The 23,702-nt window shown below is 41.0% G+C and overlaps 1 protein-coding gene across 1 annotated transcript in view; it reads right to left on the reverse strand.

Moving 5' to 3' along the window:
• SMARCA4 (SWI/SNF related BAF chromatin remodeling complex subunit ATPase 4) overlaps positions 1 to 23,702 on the reverse strand; it is a 57,618-nt gene that overhangs the window by 23,275 nt on the left and 10,641 nt on the right. The window contains exons 3-16 of the mRNA XM_077838454.1: positions 17,025 to 17,274; positions 15,221 to 15,353; positions 13,787 to 14,185; positions 13,073 to 13,171; positions 11,783 to 12,041; positions 11,078 to 11,204; positions 10,097 to 10,270; positions 9,576 to 9,749; positions 9,287 to 9,454; positions 8,024 to 8,074; positions 6,880 to 7,010; positions 6,174 to 6,231; positions 4,348 to 4,466; positions 678 to 828 (exon numbers count right to left, since the gene is read on the reverse strand). Of these exons, the coding sequence (XP_077694580.1) occupies positions 678 to 828; positions 4,348 to 4,466; positions 6,174 to 6,231; positions 6,880 to 7,010; positions 8,024 to 8,074; positions 9,287 to 9,454; positions 9,576 to 9,749; positions 10,097 to 10,270; positions 11,078 to 11,204; positions 11,783 to 12,041; positions 13,073 to 13,171; positions 13,787 to 14,185; positions 15,221 to 15,353; positions 17,025 to 17,246 (2,265 nt within the window). The 5' untranslated portion in view covers positions 17,247 to 17,274. The remainder of the gene's footprint in view (positions 1 to 677; positions 829 to 4,347; positions 4,467 to 6,173; positions 6,232 to 6,879; positions 7,011 to 8,023; positions 8,075 to 9,286; positions 9,455 to 9,575; positions 9,750 to 10,096; positions 10,271 to 11,077; positions 11,205 to 11,782; positions 12,042 to 13,072; positions 13,172 to 13,786; positions 14,186 to 15,220; positions 15,354 to 17,024; positions 17,275 to 23,702) is intronic.

Here is a 23,702-nt window from a genome sequence, read left to right on the forward strand (position 1 = left end):
GCATATGTTTAAAACTTGCTTGTCAGCTTTATTATATTGTGTATTTGCTTATGGAGGCACTTGCAATGAATTTTGCTCAGCAAGTTCAAAAGGTAAGAAATAATGACCTATTAACCCCAAATGGACTTGAATAAATCAGCTGGCAGATACAGCTGAAATAACTGAGCATGGTAAAGAAGTGCCACCTGATTAGAGCGGTGAGGGAAGCAGGACAGGAGCCTAACACCAAGCAGAGTGAAACCAGTTGCCTGGAACAATCTCAGGAGGGTTTTATGTTCAAATACATGTCTCAGTTCCTTATCTAGACTATAAGGCAGAGCAAGGTGTGCAATTTACTTCTAATAAATAATGACAACCTTTTGGAAGGGACATTACATCTCAGGCATCAGGGTTTAAGCCAATCTCTGACTACTAGATGTCAGGATGAAACCTAATATGGGGGGCTGATTATCCTACATCTATTATTGCAGAGTTCTAGGAAAACCTTCCTTTGAGCTGCTGGTCAGAGACAGGATACTGGACTAGATGGGCCTTGGGTCTCATTCAGTCTGGCAATTTCTAGGTTCTCCCCCCAGTGCTGAGTATACTTATGGTTTATCAGACATGCTGTATGTGTGCATAAGCTATTTCAGTCACCATCACCCTGAATCAGGGTACTTCCTCCCTCAGTGTCTCACCTGGTATTGTTTGAGGACACCATTGACCATGAGCGTAGACTGTTTGTCCACTCGTTCAGTGACCGCGTGGGCCACAGCGTAGTAAGATTGCAATCCCCTCGCCAGAGCTTGGGAGACTCCATACTCATCATCAACATCTTGCTTAGCATTTCTAAAAAATAAAGTAAATAAAGTGTTTTGAATAGATATGGAGAGAATCCTTCTCTGGGAGACGGGCTTCCCCGGGGCCCGAAGATCTCCTGAGAAACCCCACGAATCCTTGGATTTCATGAGCTCGTCTCTCCCAAGAGCCAATCAACTTCTTTGCTTTTGAAAGAATATTTTAGTCTCTTCTCATCCCTGTTTCTTTTCCCTTTGCCTCATGCTCTCTAAAATCAGGGAGCAAAAAAATAATGCCTGCTCTTTTAATTCCTTGGAAACTAACCAGGTGGGATGGGATTTACAGCAGCGCCTAAGTGACTTCGGAGCACAAGTCCTGATGACTTTTGAAGATCCAAACCACAGTACACTTTTGAGAGAGCAAGAATCTTGACCTGAATGGTAAATTCTTATTGCCATTTCATCCAGCAGCTTGTATTTTAAAGGAATTATGGTTTCAAAAAAAAAAAAATTAAAAACACACTTCACCTATTTCCTCACACAGTTATACTTAGTCTATTATAGTTTCTTCTGCAAACAGCTTAACATTTCCTGGTGTGACGAGAACCCCTTTTAACTGATGCACCAGAAACTGCCCAAATCAGAGGCTTAACACTACAACCAAATGATACTTTCCAAGTTCAATTTAAGGCCCCCACAACTTTTTTTTTTTTTGGGCATCTCAGAAAGGAAACTAGGATGGTGCAAGAGAGAGAAGATCTGTGAGTATGGGATGTCTAAGTCCTTATAAATATTAAAAGCAAAAAACTAGGTTACTTCCACAGTGAGGTTCAGTTTTTACATACACAGAAGTATCCAGAATTTTAAGTTTAGTTGTTGAGAGAAACATAACTTGGACCCACTTTGAAATATTCATTTTTTTCCATATATGGCAATAACTTTTATCTTTATTCGGGCAATGTCTGCCACCATGGGAACCATAAACTCTGTAATCCCTGACTTTTTGTTATGTAAAATGTCAACACTGCATTACCCTCTTTTCTTCCATTTCTTTAGTTTAAAATAACTAACAGCTCACATAGGTGCATTTATGCCAATACGGCTATATCCACACCCATGGGTGGTTTATAAAAACCACCACATTATGCTACGTAATACCTTGGCTTAATGCAGGTGACTGTCTCTCTAGACTGGCTGGTCACCAGAAAATGTAACAGCCCTCTGCTTATTGACAGCTGGAAGATTTTTCTTTAGCAAAGTAACCTGTCATGGGATAAGAGGGAAGGTCCTCTCAGGGACTGGTAACTGATTAAAAGATAAGTAACAAAGAGTAGGAATAAATGGTCAGTTTTTAGAATGGAGAGAGGTAAATAGTGGTGTCCCCGAGGGGTCTGTATTGCGACCAGTCCTGTTCAATATATCCATAAATGATCTGGAAAAAGGAGTAAACAGTGAGGTGGCAAAATTTGCAGATGATACAAAACTACTCAAGATAGTTAAGTCCCAAGCAGACTGTGAAGAGCTACAAAGGGATCTCACAGAACTGGATGACTGGACAACAAAATAGCAGACAAAATTAAATGTTGATAAATGCAAGTAACGCACATTGGAAAACATAATTCCAACTATACATATAAAACGATGGGGTCTAAATTATCTGTTACCACTCAAGAAAGATCTTGGTGTCATTGTGGATAGTTCTTTGAAAACATCCACTCACTGTGCAGCGGCAGTCAAAAAAGGGAACAGAATTTTGGGAATCATTAAGAAAGCAATAGATCATAAGACAGAAAATATCATATTGCCTCTACAGAAATCCATGGTATGCACACATCTTGAATACTGCGTGCAGAAGCGGTCACTCGATCTCAAAAAAGATATATTGGAATTGGAAAAGGTTCAGAAAAGGGCAACAAAAATTATTAGGGGTATGGAACAACAACCTCCATATGAGAAAAGATTAATACGACTGGGACTTTTCAGCTTGGAAAATAGACGACTAAGGGAAGATATGCTAGAGATCTATAAAATCACTGCTGGTGTGGAGAAAGTAAATAAAGTGTTATTTACTTCTTCTCATAACACAATAACTAGGGATCACCCAATGAAATGAACAGGCAGGAGGTTTAAAAACAAACAAAAGGAAGTATTTCTTCACACAACGCACAATCAACCTGTGGAACTCCCTGCCAGCGGATGTTGTGAAGGCCAAGACTATAACAGCGTTCAAAAAAAAAAAAAGAAGCTGGTATGTTCCTGGAGGACAGGTCCATCAATGGCTATTGGCCAGGATGGGCAGGGATGGTGTCCCTTGCTTCAGTTTGCCAGAAGCTGGGAATGGGCGACAGGGGATGGATCACTGGATGATTACCTGTTCTGTTCATTCCTTCTGGGATGTCGGGTATTGGCCACTGTCAGAAGACAGGATACTGGGCTAGATGGACCTTTGGTCTGACCCAGTATGGCTGTTCTTATGTAGCTCAAGTGATAGGGGCTTATGATTATGGAGCTAGAGGGTAACGGTTCATGCCTCACTGATTGATTTTCTAAGAGATCTGCTCTAGTTCAAACAGGACTTAATTCACGACAGTCCTTTGACCAGCGTTATGCAGGTCAGACTAGATGATCAGTGGCCCCTGCTGGCTTTATAATCTAGGACTGATGTCTGTAGGCAGAGTTTTTGTAGCTGTGTTGGTCCCAGGATATTGGAGAGATAAGGGGGGTGAGATATCTTTTACTGGAACAACTTCTGCTGTGAACTTACACAGAGCTCTTCTTCAGGACCTCTAAAGCTTCTCTCTTTCACAAACCATAAAAGATATGACCTCATCCCCTTGTGTGTCTAGTGATGTTTGTAGGTATGCAACCATGGTTTGTCACGCTGTTTTCATCTGCATACCTTTTCCCTTCTCCAAATGTAGCTAAGGCAGCATTCCCCTCTGAGGAGGAGGATACCTAAGCATGAAACTTTAAATTAAGAAAACAGCGCCCAATTTCCTCTGCACTTTGGTAACCAACATGTTAATTTCTCTTCTGTTTTCAAAAAACCTGCACCAATATATTCAAAGCTTCCTAGGAGAATCAGACATAAGTCTCATTAAAATGAACAGGCATTGCATCTAAATCTATTAAGTGGATTTGAATCTCTCAGCCTTAATCTCTGGGTAAAAAGACCAAGCATAACAAATCAGAGCCCCCCAATGTAATTTTTAGGGAGCACTGGGAGGGAGTTACAAGAGACTGGCAATAGGGATTAAAATTAAAGCTATTCTAGCAGTAAATGACATGCAAAACTTTCACAGTGAAGTATAATATTTTCATGTGCCAGTCAGGTGAAAGACGGACTTCACAATGGAACGCTGCCCTTTGTGCTGGGACAAGAGAAACAGCAGTATGCAAGTCTTCTCTTGCCAGTTATTAGTGCCTGTCAATTATGCCTCCCACAAAGTGATCCAGAATAATGAAAATCAATCCAGGCTAATCCTGGGTTGTTTTTGCCCCCCCAAAGGGGAAACAAAACGGGCATCAGGATTTAAAAATACTGACACAGCAAGTGACTAGGGGGGCTTACTCAATAATGTGCCTGGCATCGACTTCTGACACATCGTCACTGTCTGGATCTGGGATCTTCTTCTTTTCCTCCACAGGCAGGGCAGGCTGAGCAGGTTGTGGCTGTTCCTCTTCCTCCTCCTGCCAGAAATTGAAGGCTCCATCACTGGGACTATCAAGTTACATACACTCCTTCTTATGTATGAGGGAGAGGGCAGTGTTCTGTATCCTCACAGCAAGGCGAGGCTGATCAAGTCTGCATAAGCCACTTAACATGCAGCAAACTCTTTAAATACATGCTGCAGACTTTGCACACACACAAAAAAAATCACCACTCTGGAGACACCTCTTTTTCCTTCCTTCCTGCTCCTGAGATGCTATAAAGCATGCAGCTTTGTTCACCAGCTGGTGATGCAGGAGACTTCAGCACACAGAGGAAATGAAGGACAATATACATGCCAGTTGATTGGTTGGAATGCATCCGAGATGTATATTTGCATTGACTCTCCATGAGTAGGAATCACCAGGAAATGCACATATAAAGCTAGAGAATCTCTTTGCATCTCCCTGTAGATCTAGATACCACAATTGTACTTTGTGATCATATTTGTGGCCCTTTTGCGTCATTTTCTTTTAGAAAATGGCAAAAAAAAATCTTTGATCAATTGGGTGGAAATAAACCCTTAGGCCAAACATGAGGCTCCCACACCCATATTTAGACACCTAAATACAAGCAGCCCTTTTCAAAACCGGTGAGCACTTGCTTTTCCCCTTGACTTCAGTGAGATTTGTAGATGCGTGGCACCTTTGAAAAAAAATCACACCATTTATATAGGTACCTACATAAATCCCTGTTTTGTCTCCTTCCTAAATATGGATGTAGGAGCTAACCTTAAGCACCCAAGTTTGAACATTTTTCATGTAAGCTCTAGAACACTGATCATTCAAAGCTGACATACAGATGCACCCTACCTCCTGCATACATATTCTAACAACCCAACCTCATTTCCCAAAGCGATTTAAAAATACATTTTTTGACAGGAGTGAGAACTTCCATTATGTGGGCAAAATTGTGTTCTGCCACTAAGCTGCCAGTGCAGAACAGCAGTCAAGCGCACAACAAGTGCAGAACAGTAAGACAGGGGGATTGAGCCACTAGTCACTGCCAACCTCATTAAAAAAAAAAAAAAAAGGATTTACCCTATCCCCAAAATATTACCTCTCCTTCACCCCAACTTATAGAGCACTCAAAGATTCTTGGTGCATCTTGGACCTACTACTTTTAAAAATGTACATAGCTTCAGACTGTTTATGAATCTTTACGAACTCATAAGAAACAGTCACTGCCTTACAGACCCAGTACAGGATCCTGTAGGACAGGGGGTGGATCTCTGCAAAATTGCCCTGTTCTGTACACTCCCCTTGAAGCTCTTGTACTGACCATGGTTGGAGACAGGATACCAGGCCAGATGGACCATTGGTCTGATCCACTATGGCAGTTCTTATGTTTTTAAATCCTTATTGACGTATGATGGCAATGTCAGGCTACTATCAGAAGTAAAAGCTTGCAGGGTTGTATCCTCGTTAAGACATGACAGAGGAAGAGATACTAAGTGGAAAGGGGTTGGAAATATGACAGCACGAGGTTATTTGATTCACACTGCACACATTTGTTCTTTCAATATTTATTTGTTCTAAATGAACTCATTTTAGCTAAAATCGACAATGAACTATATTTGAAAAATAAATACTGGATTTAGTTTAATGACTTTTTTAGGTCTACTGATTATTTTCTATTTTAAAATACAAAAGTACCCAAAAAATATGACTTAAGGCACATCCACTTACCTCTTCCTCCTCCTCCGACCCACTTTCTTCACTGTCAGATCTGGGAGCTACTTCATATCTAATTAAATAGAAATATTAATATTTAATATCAGTTCTGATTCTGACAGAGCAATGCACAAACATGCGACTAGCTTGGTCTCTAAAAGCCTTTCAACTCAAACTAGAGTGAGATTACTGCTACTTTTAACACAGGAATTTGTCTAATTTTTTTCCCTTTCTAATCCCAGGTTTTAGGACTCGTGCTTAGAAAAATTTATTGGGTCTGGGTGCATAAGTAGAGGGCCACCAATTAAGCATCTTTTGTAACAGTATTTCCCACATAATTTTAACAGTGCCCTGACCGCTGCAGTAAGGTTAAAGGAATCTTCGCTTTCTAATGGTATAACATACTCCTTCCGACCCTTTGGGACTCTCAAGGTGTTAGGCTGGGCCTATGCTGATATTTTGGGCTTTTCTTGCCTGAATTGAACCATTGCAGGCCCCAATCCTGCAATGATCTCTGTGAGGGAGGAACCTTGGAGACACAATCACTGCAGGATTAGGGCCAGTATCCCAGACTGTGAACTGGTGTAATTTTTGACCCATTTCAGTTAGAGCATGGAACAGGATGTATAAGCAAAGCTACAGAATGCATTACAGCAAATGTGAGGCTGTCATCCTTCTGGCAGGACACCAGATGGCAATCTGGGAACTAGTGATGGCTTACCCTGGGTTCATTTCCAACCAGGTGTCCAGCTGTCCAGCTTTTGGAGCATCTGTGCCGGTAAGGATTTTACCGCTTTCCACATGGATCACTTTCACAGGGAGATCACTCATTTGGCTGGTCTCATCCAGAGGCTGAAAAAGCACAACATATGTAAATTTCAGTATTCCATCTGGAATTAAAGCTTCTCTGTGCTCTATTAGCCAATGCTTTAATTAAAACCAGTTAAGTGCTATTGCAGAAATATTTATGAGGCACCCACTGAAGTTTTAAAACACCGCTTTACCTAAAGAATAAGTAGATCAAAGCTTTTTTTGGTTTGTTTTTAAAATTTTTGGTTTGCACTAATCCAAAAAGAAGGAACAGGAAACCATTGTCTTGACCTAGCTGTGACAAAAGTGCTGCTTAGCATTTGAAGGCATGAATAAAAGAATTATTGTAATGTGAAATATCTCCAGCTTCTCTTATAAATTAATTTGCCACTCAGTACTTACTTTGTCACAAGTGATCTTGCAACTTCTTAGGTTTATGTGCAACTTTCAGCATTTTTGTCCCACTGCGTTCACTGGGACTTCTCACATGCCTAAAGTTATGGGTGGCTCTCCCTTAGGTTCTTATGGCCCTGATCCCAATAGTATCTGATCACCTCGCACTCTTTAACATATTGATCCTCACAGCACTGCCGTAGGTAGGAAAGCACAGTCATCCCCCTTTTACAGACACATTTACCCAAGGTCACACAGGAAAACTGGAAGAACTGGGAATTAACTCCAGCCTCCCAATCCCAGGCTTGTTTACTCTCTACACCCTTCTTCTCCTACGTGACATATCTAAGGGTTTGCAGGATTGGAGCCAGTGTGAGCACACTGGAGTTGCTGCCAAAATTAGCAGTGACATGACAGGTTAGAGAGGCTGCCAGAACCATTCTTGTGGGTGCAGACAGTAAGAAGACAGACGAATATTTCTTTACAAAGTTGAATATGTTCTATTTTAGGAAGTCTTGATTTAGCCATCTACTGCACTACACTTCAGTGCTGTTTCTCTTTCAATCCAAAATCTCGTCATCATAACTGATCCTTTCAACGTGTAGCTAACAAACGTTTTCTATCCTACTTGGCACCACATGAAACAAGTTTCTTGTGCTTACTTCGCCATCTGGTCCAATTGCAGGAGTTTGCCCTTCTGCATTCTCTGCCTTCTGAAAGAAAGGGAATACAACTCATAGCAACCCTTCAATAATGGGAACAAAAATCAAACCCACAATATGAGCACTGCACTGGAATCGCATGTTTATAATGCAAGTATCCCAACTCAAAAGAAGGAGGGTGGGAAGGGAGGACAGTTAAATGCAGAAGCGGCTCAGGTTGGAGCAGATTTGTAAAGTTCTAGCCAAGAAATCCTCCTTCAAAAAGAGCTAACATTTTATACTGGTTTATCACAGTCATGCAGCGTTATATTAGGACTGATGCTTTTGATTACTACATCCAAGATTAGCTACTTTTCTCTGTTTGGGGTTTTTTTTTTTTTTTTGTATAACACCCATTACCATAGCATATAAAGCCAGCTCTTATTAGTAAAGAAAATTCTGCACACCTTACTATTAAAAGGAAATCAAAATAGTTCTTTAAAAGTCAAGACACCCCGTTTTAAATCTCCTGGAAAAGAAATCCCTATCGCCAAAAAAAACAAAAACACTTAAAATCTATCATCAGTTCTATCAGCTTATTCCCTTGTACTCATAACACTGTTTTCTTCCATTTTTTCAGTAAAAGAAACCAAAAAAACTGCTCTCAGTTTTTCCCCAACTTCCATGTAATGGATGGCAATTTACTAAGGAAAATTTACTGCAAGTTTTCTGATCTAGTGACTCTCACCAAATGAGTTTCTGCTTTAGAAAACTTGTAGTAAATTCTCTCTAGTAAATTTCCATTAGTTATATTTAAGTTGGCAAAACAGACCAGTCTTCAGTTTCTTTCACTATATTACTATGGAAGAAAAAAAATCACATTGCAGTTTACGATGCCTTCCGTTAAAAAATTAAGGAAAACAGCATGAAGACTCTGGTTTTAGAGATGCATTCTCAAGTAGGGTAAACTGCTTATTGGTATGGCAGGTTAGATGATGCATTAGGCTTTAAGTTCTGGAGTCCCAAGTTCAAACATGGCATTTGATTACAAGAGAAGTGAGCTTGCTCATCTCACCCTAGTCACAGCTGTCTATAAACAAGCTGTCAGCACGAATGACCGTCTCTGCTCAATAGATGTTCTGAACTGCAAAGGCTGGGCTAGTACAACTCGGAAACAAGGCATGACAGTAGAGACAGCAGTTTCCAAACCCCTGTCTTACTCCAGACCTGGCTCCTGCCAGAGCTAACAATCCTAGCAACAAGCAGGCTTAATCGTTAAGTCACCTTCTTTTTCTTTTTCTTCTTTTTCTCCTTTGCCACCTGTGCGGCCTTGTGTTGTCGCACCAGCTCGGTCAGGTTGGCCACATACTCGTCTGTCTGCTGGAGTAGATATGCCAAGCGCTTATCTTTCTTCTGATCAATAAGCTTACGGTACCCTTCTTCATCCTCAGCCTAAAGGAAGAGGGAAGGTTAGTATCCTTTCAGCCCCGAGTAGAAATTTAGCCAGCTAAAACTTCTATACAACATGTGCGCGCGTGTATAAACTGTTTTACAGTCCCATGGGAAACCTTACCATCAACCTGCGCATTCGCTCTTTCTCAATCCTTTCATTCTCTTTCTTCTGCTCACGCTCAGTGTTAGCATGGTAAGTAGCCACAGCTTTCGTAAGCTTTTGAATTTTGCCCGTGACAGATCGATGGTATTCTTTGAAATCCTTGGCATGCTGGAGAATGCTATTGAGGTATTCCTGAAGGGACAAAGTGAAGGCAATTGGACTATAAAAAGTCAAGATACACACACTAGCCATCTGTTGTTCTGCACTGTAATAATCAATGTCTTTTTATGTTGTAAGCCATTTGATGCATAGATTTAGCCACAAAAAAGATCTTTTCCTCTGACTGTAATTTGCCCCAAATATATTTAACATCTCAGTAACGACTCAATTTAAATGGCCTCCGTATTCTAACTCTCTCTACAGAGAAACAAGAGAGTTATTGTCCTTCGGTGCCCAATTCCCAAAGAAATCTTAAATTCCTTACCCTCCTTTGAAAATCCCAACAAACAAAATAAAGTAACAGGAAGGAAACAACTTACCTGGTGCTTTTGTCTGCGTTTCCGTTCTTGCTCGATCTTCTGTTGTTTCTCCAGTTTCTCTGTGATGCGAGCCTCGCGCAGGGACTGCCGCTTGCTGCGTTTGTATGCCTTGGCATTCAGCGCCGTTTCCAGGGCCGTGTCTCGTCTCATGCACACCACAACTTCCTGGCGCAGCTTTTCAAGAAATTCACATTTAAAAAAATTAATTTCTCTCTGTGTGCCATTTTAAAAGTGCCAAAGTTTTGCATGGCATTAAAAAGGCCAAACTTCATACAATCAAAGGCTGAAATACAATTCTGAAGATGCCTTGGGCAAAAGATTCAGGTCGAAGATGTATTGTATGGAACTGGAAAAATATGCAGTGTTGCAGTATAACACTGCTTATTTACGCTAAGGGTGAAATTCACCAGCAAAAGGCCTATTCTAGATCTTAAGCCCTTGTGAGACATACTTGGTGCATCAGCCTTGTGTTGATCCTCTGCACAGGGTGGATCGCACCCTCAGTGGAAAAACAAAAAAGCAAAACTACTTAAAAAAAATCAGATTCTCTTCCACATGGAGTCTCAGAATTGAGATTTATAAGAATAAAGATGCTGCCAGAGCACCACACAGCAACGGTTCATCTAGTCCACTGCCACATCAAATTGGCCCAATGGCCCATCTCAGGCAGCTTTTCCTTCTATCAGGTCAGATCAGTGGAGCAAGAAATGGGATGCACCAATGCTCTATCTAGTCCAGTATCCAGGGAAGTTACCACTTCCAAGGTAACCAGTTAACACACAAGGCAGGCCTGGAGGTTCTTGTATTTAGTTCAGTTTGTTTTATTCCAAGCCAGACACAGACACAAATGCACACTAATTATCTTATTCCTGTGTATCCGGCATTTGCCTTACATTACAAAATCTGCAGTAATTGGCTAATTCCTGCTCTGAATCAGGCATCACACACTGGAAAGCCAGCTGCTGAAACCCCACAACCTACCTGTCTCTGGAAGTTAAGCAGTCTTAGTGCTTTAAGTTCAATGGTAGCTTTGGTTCTCAGGTCACCAGCCAAGGACCCGGGCAGGTTTTCTAGTTCTTGAATTCTGTGAGCAATGCGAGCCTGCAATCTGTGGGGATAAGACAATTTCGTAGCAGATGAAGACAAATAAAATGAGTTTAAGTCTGGGCACTTTTAGCCTTTTACTGTTCAACTGAAAAGACTATCAAATACATCTGTGTTTTGTCCAGTCCTTGAGTCACCGTATCTCAAGTACGATGGAAGTTCTTGGCAGCTATGTACATCTTTGTTTGGAACATAGGGCTTAAAACATCATTTAATACATGGGCATAGCAGTAGCAGTCCTCTCTGGCATGAAAGAGACCTGGGCTCAATAACCGAAGTGCCAGGGAAATGTCAGCCCCTGGGAGAAGCAGAGGCAGGCATGTGTAAGATCTCAGGAGTTGCCCTGACAGGCTCTGAAGTGAACTTATGCACAGTTCTTCTCAGTCCTAGATTAGTCTGTACAGCACATGTCAACTGGGAATTTTGATGGGGGGGGGGGCGCTGAGGGGGAGAATGGTAAATAAGGAAAGTCACTGTATTCTTCAAGAGAACTGAGGACACCAGTAGGAGGATAAAAGGAGAGAGGCAGCCAGCCACTTGATATCAGCATCTCACAATTCCAACAGAAGCCATGGCTTTTACCTGTATTCCCTCTCCTGAAGGATTTCCACTGGGTCAAGTCCTCTTGGCTTCTGGATCGGTGTGATACGATTCTGCTTCTGATGGAGTTGCACCATGGGGGCAGGCTGGGCTGGCTGCCCGGGTGACTGAGTTTGGGGTGGCATTACAGGAGATGCTGCAGGAGGTACCGCCGGGGGTGCTGGTGAAGGACGGCCAGTTGGCTGAGGAGGAATCAGTTTCTGAGGTGTGCTAGTGGGGGCTGCAGCATTTGCCATTGGTCCTGTTCAAAAACCAAACTGGGAGTGACACTGGGTTGTATGTCCCCGACACCTCTTTAAACCTGTCAGAATTTGACCGTGGGCCCTGGCCAAAATGTTCAGACTTGGGTGACTCCAGTTAGGCACCTAAGTAAATGGCCTGATTTTCAGAGCAGCTGTGGGCACAAAGCTTCTATTGGCTTCACCACCTCTGGAAATCAGGACACTCATTTAGGTGACAAACTTCAGGCACCCAAGTTTGAACATTCTGGCGCTAAGTAGCACTGGAAAGCTGACATGCAGCCCAGCTACAAGGTTTAAGGGCAAAAAAACCTCTTCAGAGAAAACGGTTAAAAAATATTCTGCTTCTGCATATGTTCCGTATTCACTTTCCATACTTTATAACATAGGACATAGCATGGGGTGAACATAGCAGACTCCTGAACAAGTCGTTCAGTCCTACTGTTTATCCCCCCACCTCCTCTCAATCATCTGGCAAGCTGTAAATTTCACATCAACCAAATGCAATTCCTTCCGCCTAGCTACAAGATAAACTGCGCAGCTTTGTACAGCTGTCCCCTATAGTACAACAGTTCAAGCAGAATAAAAGCATGTAGATGCCTGAGTCAGCTCTTTGGAAAGATCACCCATTGGAGTCTAACCACCTGATCAAAGACATCAAGTGGCTGCCAAAAAAACTACTCCAGAGGCTTCAAAATCTGCACTGGAATTAACTGGTCTGTCTGCAGGATCACAAAATCCAGGTGAAGGGTTTTAAAAGAGCTTAGCTAACATTGTAAGGTCTTCCACAGTTGGCAGGGACACACTGTAGCAGAAACCAAAATAAAGGTCTTCTAGGATTTGCAACAACTCATGTGCTGGGGGAACAAAAGAAGATGCCAAAAAAAACTTTTGACTCAGTTTTCACTTCAGTATGCCCTTCCTCCACGTGCCAGAGTAGCACATCCCCAAGCGGCCTTCACTGCTCTGGGGAAGGGAATGCCAGAGAAATTTGTTGTAATTAACCGTTTAAAAGAACCCTAGTTATTCTCACCTTCAGGCCAGGGCTTTGGGGGTGCACCAGGGGGCTGCCCAGGCATTCCTGGGGGAACTCCTGAGGGTCCAGGAGGAGGCATGTTAGGCCCTCCTATACCTGCACAAAGAAGAGTAAAAAAAGACAGCAGTAAGACACTCTCTCTGCAGTTTATTAATATAGCTGCTTGTTCCTTGCATGTAGCTAATAGGAACAAAACCAGGCTCCTTAATTAGTGAGAGCATGGTCCGCATACGTGGCCATTTCCAAGCCTTCCCTGAAGAGTTTAGAGTCCCAATTCAGACAGACTGAAACACATGACTGCATGTGGGTGATACCAGCACAGCTATAAAGGATGGAATGTTTCCCACAAGGGAGGTGCAATATGGGGGAGGTGCTTAGCAGCGGGCTTGAAAGGGTTTGTGAAAAGACACAAAACAGTGTGAAAGGAGACATGAAGCAATTAGGAGAGGGGCCTAGGAGGAATGCAAGGGAATGAGAGCAAAGATATTGTGGGGGGCAAAATGGTGCAGGATCTTGAAAGTGACAAAGGAGTCTTTGTGCACGCACGACCAGACACATTGTACAGACAAACATCCCTCCATAAGCTAATGTAAGGTACCAAACAGATAAACAGAAAGTGTATGCTACCCCCATGCATCAGTCTATGTGCATCTGTACTGAAATGGAAGAGTCTTGAATTTAGACTAAGGAAGGAACAAAGCTGGCGCTTACCATGAGGTCTGTTGTAATTTGGAGGTGTTGGTCCTGGTCCAGGCCCAGGCCCTGCTCCTTGCACTGGTCCTGTCCCAGATACAGAGGGTGGAGGTAGCGTCGGCATTTGCTGCTGCATTCCAGGCATTGGTCTCTTTCCCTGTACTGCCATCTGAAGATGGTCAGGTAACGGCTGCCCTCTGGCAAGCATCTTATAGGCCATGATCTGAGCTCTTAACTGGTGCAGCTGGTTCTGGTTAAAAGGGGTTGGGCCCCGATTCTGTTGTCCTAATGCTTGTGGGTCAGTACCATCTAACGGGACTCCTCCAGGACCAGAGGACATTTGAGAGCCAGAGGACGGACCGTTAGCTGGAACTGGGCTTGAGGCATGCTCAGAACCGCCAAGCGGAGAAGGGTAACCTGGAAAGAGAGATGCAATTATATTACAGCATACTGTAGACTTCGCATAGTAATACAGAAAGGCTCGTTTTATTTTAAAAATGCTATAGGAAAAAAGGCTATTTAATCACTCTTGATGGAGGCTGCAACTGCTTTAAGCCAGGGTCCCCAATGAAAGTAATTGCACTAAAACTTGTTTGGAACTAAAAAGAAAAGGAGGACTTGTGGCACCTTAGAGACTAACCAATTTATTTGAGCATAAGCTTTCGTGAGCTACAGCTCACTTCATCAGATGCATCCGATGAAGTAAGCTGTAGCTCACGAAAGCTTATGCTTAAAGCAATCCGATGAAGTGAGCTGTAGCTCACGAAAGCTTCTGCTCAATAAATTGGTTAGTCTCTAAGGTTCCACAAGTACTCCTTTTCTTTTTGCGAATACAGACCAACACGGCTGTTACTCTGAAACCGGTTTGGAACTAAAGGTTTAAAACAAAGAACAAAAATAATCCCGTTTGAGGATTTACAGAGGAATCTGTCCAGGGAGGGTTCACAGACATACTGGTGGCTGCGAAGGGCTGCAGGTCTCTTACCTGCTGCATGGCCCATCTGTTCCCTGCTTGTAGATTTATTTTCTCCATCATAAAACCACCCTCTCCCCAGAGTTTCTTGAACCACTGCCATGCCCATGACAAAGGGAGCACAGGAGCACTCTCAGTGGCAGCAGAGGAAATTACAGGATATGGCTGGGTATCCTTTGTGGGAACTTTGTGCTGTATGTGGCTATGCCAGGACACCAGCTGCCCTTTTGTGTAGCAACTGTCCTCAGTGTGGTAGAAAGAAAGAATATGGAGAGGAACAGGTGGCCTTTCACAAAAATTCGAAGTTTGTATCCATATTGTTCTCTGCTCTTGCTACTGTAATAGTGCACTCTCCCAAGAGGAGTCCCACTGCAGCCGTAATCAACAAGGAAACTGAACACTAGACTGGGGCCCAGTGTCCTGTTCAGAAACTTGCTTGCAAATCTCGCCCAGGCCCCTCGCTCAGGAAAAAAACAGACCTTGAGAATGCTGATCCATTGGGCTTGGAGGAGGACCCATTCCCGTGTGCCCACCTGGCCTCATTCCCATCCCCTTCATCTGGCCGTACCGAGGATCATCAGATATTCCCTTCTCATGCATGGAATCCATTGGCTGCAAAGGAAAAAGGGACAGCGCAAAACCTGCTTAAAAATAATTACTATCAAAGAAAAAGCTAAGCTACTCCTAGAGGCAAAGGACTAGTGGAAGCAGAGAATAGGCTGCCGCATTGTGTGGTACAGTTTGTATTTACATGAGTAGTGTCCTAGGTACATGAATGATGCACCATTTGTAGCATGCTGACCCAGATTCTACCAACATCAATCTTCAAAAGGAAGATCTATTTATTGGCCACACTCAGGATACCATATAAACAGACAGCACTCAATGAAGTGAAAGAAAAAAAAAAAATCACACGAGAAATATTTAAGGACAAATATTTTTTAGTCCAAAATCACATTAAGCCTGGAGGGTATCTAGTGAAATTTCCTCATAGGCTGTAAAATTTGCCATTGGCATTTGTTATTACATTATCTTGCATTATTTGTTCACAGTGGCATGAGACTGAGAGGCGCTGTATGTATCTCATGAAAGAATTTCAGGTATAACTCTCTGAGACTAAATGCATTATTCCTTGAAATCCAAGTCCAATTTCTTGTTATTTTGCAGCCCACATATCAGCAACTGAAAAATAGGTTATGCCTGAACACAGTATACCAACTGTTAAAACACCCTGTGTGTACCGGGTGTGATAACGGTGACCAAGTCAGGTAAAAAATTAGGGGTTGGACCTTTTCTTTGCTTTCTTACTTTGTATGAAGAGGGCCTGAAAGGGTGTTTATTGCATTAAAAACTGAGGTCTTTTCCACCCTGGAACTCTATGGATAGCCACAGAACTACATGAATTCTGACATCACAAAAGTTGAGAACTAACACGCAAAAATATTTTTAATCAGACTTAAACTGTGGGGTAGGGGGAGGGTTTGTTTACTTTTGTTAATGTTCATTTAACTCAAATGCCTAATATATTCTTGTATGAGTTTATTAGGCATTTGAGTTAAATGAACATGCAAACAAATATATGTGTACAAACTCATACTAATATACAAGTATGAGTTTGTATACATATAAGTTTCAAATCCCCTGCCCCTTCAGTTAGAAGCAAGAAAGTTTTTCAGTTCACATCTGTAGAGCCCTGCATGGATACAAAATTTGGATCCGCATGCGATCCACAGAATTGGCCCATGGATATCCACAGATATAAAGCAGATATCTGCAGATTTTCAGGGCTCTAGATATAAAATTTGGATCCACAAACATGGTCTGTGGATATCTGCAGATTTGCAGGGTTCTACACATCTGAAACCCACGTCTTCCAGCAAAACCATATTTTATATCCCTAAGGTATCAAAAACAAAGTAAACCATCTTTAAAAAAAACAAAAACAAAAAACCCCACCACATTCCAGGCCTTCTGTATCCATTGTCAAGAAATGGAAATGAGGCAGAAGCCTTTATTTATTTCCTTCACAAATCACCTTTAACTTATACTCATCTGCTTTCAGGTTTGGTCCACTGAGAAAGATAAGACCTAGGAAGGATCATATCTTGCTCTACATTTTACTGGCTGTGGGGAAATCGCATACAGTAGAAAATTAGGGCAACTCTTAATGGTTTCATTTTATATTCATTTATTTTTAATAACTAGGGAAAAAGAGGAATGTACAAGCTCTGCCAGGAAAAAATAAAAGCCCCACTCAAACAGAGCACTGTTACAGTTGGTTACCTTGTGCATCTGATGCATGTTGTCCTGAGCATAGCCCCCAGACCCCTGAGGTGGTATAGCGTGTCCTGATGAAGGTGGTCCAGGGCTGGGTCCCATCATACTATGTGCAGAGCCAGGCGAGGGTCCAGGACTGGGGCCCAACATTGCACCAGGTGATGGGCCGGGTCCAGGAGAAGGACCTGGGCGAGGAGTTCCTCCCATTGGAGGATCTGGAGTGGACATCTTCAATGGAATTGCTCAAACCAGTATCCTAGTGCAAGAGAGCATGCCTTTAGACAGGACTGTCAGTGTAAGTCAGTCAGTGGCTTACAACATGGCAAACTGAGGGTGTGCCGCTTTGAAGACAGAAGTGTCGCCCCATAAAGTTGAGAGGGGGCAAGGGTAGAAGTTTATATACCCATGACTGGGACACTTAGACACTACAGTAATACAGTAAATAAATCAATCATAATAGTGCTATTTTATTTCACGGAGCGACAGGGGACTGAAGTGAGCACCCTACTACTCGATATGCATCGTCTTTGAAATGACCATGTTGCCAAAGAAGAGCATGAGCATGGGAAACAAATTCAGAAGACAGATGTGGGAAGCTGCCCATATACTTGGATGCACGGGGTTTCAAGCAGCCAGACTATGGGCTTAATAGAAATTCCAAATAAATTATACCAATATAAAAAATGTACATTAACAGTTTTATTCTTGTCTGCATTTGTCAGAAAGCCATACAAAAGAGAAACAAAAGATCAATTAATCCAATCTCTCCCTCCCCCCACCCCAAACTCCCTGAAGCCAGGGCAGAACTGTTCCCCTGTGTTCCATCCAGACTAGTTTTAATGCCCCAACAGTGATGCAGTTTCCGCCTCTTCTTCAAAGAGATTATTTCACAGTCTTGTAAATCTCATTTTCAAGAAGTTTTTCATGGTATTCAGACTAAATCTCCCCTTTAATTTCATCCCATTAACTCTCGTAACACACACTAGGACCACCCTCAAGAATTTCTCTCTCCCCTTCGTTTTCACACCCTTCAAATACTTGTAAACCAGTTATCATTAGCATGTACGAAGTTCACAAAAGGGTCGATTTTCCTTGCAATGTATGTGCTTAACACCCATCAATATTACTGGGCATTATGTGAATGCAAAGGAGGCGTTATCCCAATAAGGCCTGGTCTATATGCAAAGTTGCACCAGTTTAACTAAAAGTGTTATTTTACACCAATTTTTGTTAAACGGATTTAAATCTGTCTTATATTTGTTTACTTTGCATCAGTTAGTAAATTCAGAGTTGCACATTCGGCTGATCTAATCTATTTTAAAATTATATAATTGTGCCCACGTAAACAATGGTTTAACAAAAAATTTTTTTAAAACCAATTTAAGATTAACTTTAACTAATGTAACTTCTGTGTAGACTCAGATTGTAAAACCAGAAGGAATCATTGCCATCACCTAATCTAACCTCCAGTATAACCCAGGTCATAGGACTTCCTTGAATTTATTCTGTTTGAATAAGAGCTGATCTTTTACAAAAACACCTAGTTTTGATTTAAAAATTTCAAGTGATGGAAAATCTATCACTAACCACGGAAAGCTGTTCCAATGGTACAAACAAGTCTCCAGACGCTGTTGCTGCTACACCTTGATAGGTTATATATTCCAAGTAAAACTCTGGAATTTGAGCCCAGTTCAATATGTTAATTTGGGAGAGATCAATATGCCTACAGAAAACATTGCTCTATCCATTTAACTTTTTGCAGAAGATATGTGCCCTAAGGCACTGGTTTGGCTCATAGTCTGTAAGATGCCAGTTTTCTTTTAAGGGTTGAGTCACTAATACATACCAGAAAACCTCAAATAGAAAAATTGACCCAGAACCTAAATTGTATAAGAAACTCATGCAGAGGCAAATCCAAACCATCGGAACATTTTCAAGATAAGTCTGCTAGTCCTGTGTAACCAAACCTAGGAAATTGTGTTGTGTGATGGGACCTGGGTAATATAGACTGAGTTAGCAGCAAAACGGAACCCGTGGTAGCAAACCACAGTCTACAACTGTGGCAGCATAAACCAAATTAAACACACTGTCTGATAATCAATGTATCCAAGTTTCATTTATTTTTCCATTTAAATTAGAAACTCCCTTTCTTAAACAAAAATTGACATAACATTGTATTTCTGATACTTCAAAAACGCAGGTAGGTGGAAATATTGTGTTAACAATTGCAACCACTATTGCATTTGTATGTTAAAATCTGCTAAATTCAATGGAAACAGTAGCTCCGAAGTACAGTTTGGAATAACAATTCCAAGTTACACAGCTGCATATTGCCAACAGAAGAGTCCAGATAGCAACCCTACAATTTCTGCAACTGAAATCGCTTTCATTTCAAGTATGGTGACAGTTTTGAGTATAAATATTTGTAACGATTCCCGATGGTTAAAGAGAACACAAGCCCCAGTTAATATAAGCCATGGAGAAGAGAACATTTATTGTATTCAGTTTTGATCATGCTCCTTTGCTCCCAGCCATGTCAGAATGAGTTTTGGAGGCAAAACCTGTAGCATCACTACAGTCTCATCAACGTAGCCATACTGAAGTTTCCACAGGATATAAAATGCCGAGATATTCGCTGCCCAGACCAGATTAAAAGTCTAACTGATTATGCAAGAAAAGCTTCACTTGCTTGTGAGGCAGGTAATATAAATTAAACTTCTGATTTAAAAATAAAACACAAGGATGCAGTGTTATTTCTCAAGTTCTAGAGATACTCAGAGCAATGAGTCTGGGGAAAAGATGTATGCCATTACCTGCCAGAATCAGCTATCTTAGAATTGCCAAGCTACACTGGAGCATGTAAAATGTTTACAACCAATTGCCACATGGGAAACCAAACCCATTTCTGGATTTCATGCTCTGACACATATTGCAGCTGTGAGAGCAAAAAAGGTACCATAAGTGGGAACTGAAAGAACAGAATGCAAACCTGTTCTCCTATATGATCAAGGATAACAAATCTCAGTGTTTAAAATACTATATTTGGGTTGTTAAAGGAGGATTTTTAAATTTATTTCTCCAACACATTCATGAGAAGTACAATCCAAAGTCTTTTTTATTACTTTGCAAGGTGTATTGCTTAAATATTTAAGAATTCTTGAGCTTCTTGTTCTGTGGGACAAAAATATACTACTCTAAAAGGATTCGTGTTTGTCTTTTATGATCAGAATATTGATAAAGTAGAACGCTTATTCTAGATCTTTCTCTGTAAGACACTGTCAATTGGTCAATATTAGATGGTAATCCATGTTGCTAGATAAGGTTCCAGTGTTAACCCCTTCCCTATTTTTTGTCCCTCCTCTGCCTTATCTGTAAACAGGATAGAAAAATAAGGAAGTTTCTCAAGAATTTTAAAAAAAAACCCAACATTTATATGGATATAAAAACAGAGTGATAACAAAAATTGTGAAAAGGATATGAAACCTCATGCTTCAGGGTTTAAGCCAATCTCTAACTGTTAGAGACCAGGATGAGACCCTCATGGGGGGCAGATAACCTCACATTTGCTACTGCATAGTTCTTTGCACCTTCCTCAAAAGCATCTGGTACTGACTGCTGCCAGATATGGGATTCTGGACTCGATGGTCCTCAGGTCAGATCCAGTCTTACAAATCCTATGTTCTTCATATATTTATTAGTGCTATCAAGCGATTAAAAAAGTTTAATCGCAATTAATCGCACTGTTAAACAATAGAATACCATTTAAATATTTTTGGATGTTTTCTACACTTTCAAATATACTGATCTCAATTACAACACAGTATACAAAGTGTACAGTGCTCACTTTATATTTATTTTTGATTACAAGTATTTGCACTGTAAAAAACAAAATAGTATTTTCGATTCACCTAACACAAGTACTGTAGTGCAATCATGAAAGTTGAACTTACAAATGTAGAATTATGTACAAGAAACTACATTCAAAAATAAGACAATGTAAAATTGTACAGCCCGCAAGTCCACTCAGTCCTACTTCTTGTTCAGCCAATTGCTCAGACAAGCAAGTTTGTTTACATTTGCAGGAGACAATGCTGCCCGCTTCTTGTTTACAATGTCACCTGGAAGTGAGAACAGGCATTTGCATGGCACTGCTGTAGCCAGCGTTGCAAGATATTTATGTGCCAGATGCGCTAAAGATTCATATGTCCCTTCATGCTTCAACCACCAATCCAGGGGACATGCATCCATGCTGATGACAGGTTCTGCTTGATAACAATCCAAAGCAGTGCAGACTGACGCATGTTCATTTTAAAATATCTGAGTCAGATGGCACCAGCAGAAGGTTGATTTTCTTTTTTGGTGGTTCGGGTTCTGTATTTTCCACACTGGAGTGTTGCTCTTTTAAGACTTCTGAAAGCATGCTCCACTCTCACTTGTCCCTCTCAGACTTTGGAAGGCACTTCAGATTCTTAAATCTTGGGTCGAGTGCTGTAGTTATCTTTAGAAATCTCACATTGGTACCTTCACTGCATTTTGTGAAATCTGCAGTGAAAGTGTTCTTAAAATGAAGAACATGCGCTGGGTCATCATTAGAGACTGCTATAACATGAAATATATGGCAGAAAGCACGGAAAACAGAACAGGAGACATACAATTCTTCCCCAAGGAGTTTAGTCACAAAATTAATTAACACATTTTTTCAACGAGCGTCATCAGCATGGAAGCATGTCCTCTGGAATGGTAGCCGAAGCATGAAGGGGCATACGAATGTTTAGCATATCTTGCACATAAATACTTTGCAATGCCAGCTACAAAAATGCCATGCAAATGCCTTTTCTCACTTTCTGGTGACATTGTAAAGAAGAAGAGGGCAGCATTATCTCTTGTAAATGTAAACAAACTAGTTTGTCTTAGCGATCGGCTGAACAAGAAGTAGGACTGAGTGGACTTGTAGCCTCAAGTTTTACATTGTTTTGTTTTTGTTTTTGAGTGCAGTTATGCAAAAAAAAAATCTACATTGTAAGTTGCACTTCCACGACAATTCTGCACTACAGTACTTGAATGAGGTGAACTGAAAAATACTATTTATTTTTTTCAGAGTAGCAGTCGTGTTAGTCTGTATTCACAAAAAGAAAAGGAATACTTTTGGCACCTTAGAGACTAACCAATTTATTTGAGCATAAGCTTTCGTGAACTTTATCATTTTTAGAGCAAATATTTGTAATACAAAATATACACTGATTTCAAACCCAGATTACTATATTATATATAATGAAAATGTAGAAAAACATCCAAAATATTTAATAAATTTCAATTGGTATTCTAGTGTTTAACTGTGCAATTAAAACTGCGATTAATCGTGATTAATTTTTTTAATCAATTACTTTTGAGTTAATCACATGAGTTAACTGAGACTAATTGACAGACCTAATATTTATATATCAATTTAGCTCTAAAATTCAAAATTCTGCTTGTCAGAGACCTGTAAAAACGTAAGTGTCCCCCATTTTCTCCCATCAGTTTGGGGAAGTTTGTTCTTTCCAGGTGGTTCTTTTTAACATTAGGGCTGTTACCATACCAAACCTGCTACCAAACTTCAGATGTTATTTGCAGTAATCAAGCCTGAAAGATATGAAGGTGTCAAATATCAAGCAAGGCTGCTTACTCCATCAAAGGGTAATCTGACAAGCCTAAAGATAAATTAGACAAATTAGTTATCTGCACTGAGATGTGGTTTCCTCTCAGTTAAAGCTTTCTGCAGATTGCAGCTTCTACTCGTACTCAGATAAGAGACGTAATTGCATGTTGTAAAAATTGGACCAAATTGTGCCCTGAGACATGCTGTGTCCAGGGGGCAAATGTTTCTGATTGGCTGCAAGATGGGTTTGAAGAAACTGGATCTTCAGAATGGCACATTCCTTGCCTCAATCCCCTGTCCACCCTCCCTCATTTTACTATTCCCAGTGTCACCTCTTCTTCAGGGAGTTGACACTGCCTTTCTGCATAAGGCCAAAGGTTTAGGAATTTGGAGCAGATTCTTTTGTTCCATGAGGCCTTATGGCATTTGAGTAAACCTCATGTCCAGTTTTAGATTCCTAAATCACAACTGCAGAGGTACTGGTAGTTAGTCACTACATTGTGACAAATTTGGTTTTTGCCTCCAGCATTTCTTTGGGACCTCTGAGGTTAGAAATCTAGGGCAAGTTTGCATTAGCAATGAAATTCATTGAAAGCTTAGACCTCAACTAAATGCAGCTCAGTGGAAGAATTTGTAGAGACAAATAGACAACGCAAAGAGGTGAGAGGGAAGAAAGAGTGCACACTAACTAATCTCTTAGGTTCATAATTCTTGATCACAAGAAAAGGGAATCTTGATAACACAACAACATTTTTAATCAAAAATGTGTGTAGCACTTATTAAAAGGCACAGAGGAAGTCTGCCTGCATCCTTTCATCCTCACCTTCTGTTGATCTTGCTGTGAAGTCATAACCTGCATCTATGACATCACCAAAAGTGATTATGAGGTCACAAATCTGACTGATTACTCAACAGGATTAAATGAAGACAAGACTATAAAGGAGCAATGCATGGTTTTGATACAAACATGTTAAGGAAAAGAAGAAAATGGAAAGGTAAGCTGAGTCCAGATTTTAGTTTGACATAATGAGGCTTGGCAACATTTG

The sequence above is a fragment of the Eretmochelys imbricata genome, chromosome 20, assembly GCF_965152235.1.
Source record: "Eretmochelys imbricata isolate rEreImb1 chromosome 20, rEreImb1.hap1, whole genome shotgun sequence".
In the NCBI taxonomy this organism is placed as follows: Eukaryota; Metazoa; Chordata; order Testudines; family Cheloniidae; genus Eretmochelys; species Eretmochelys imbricata.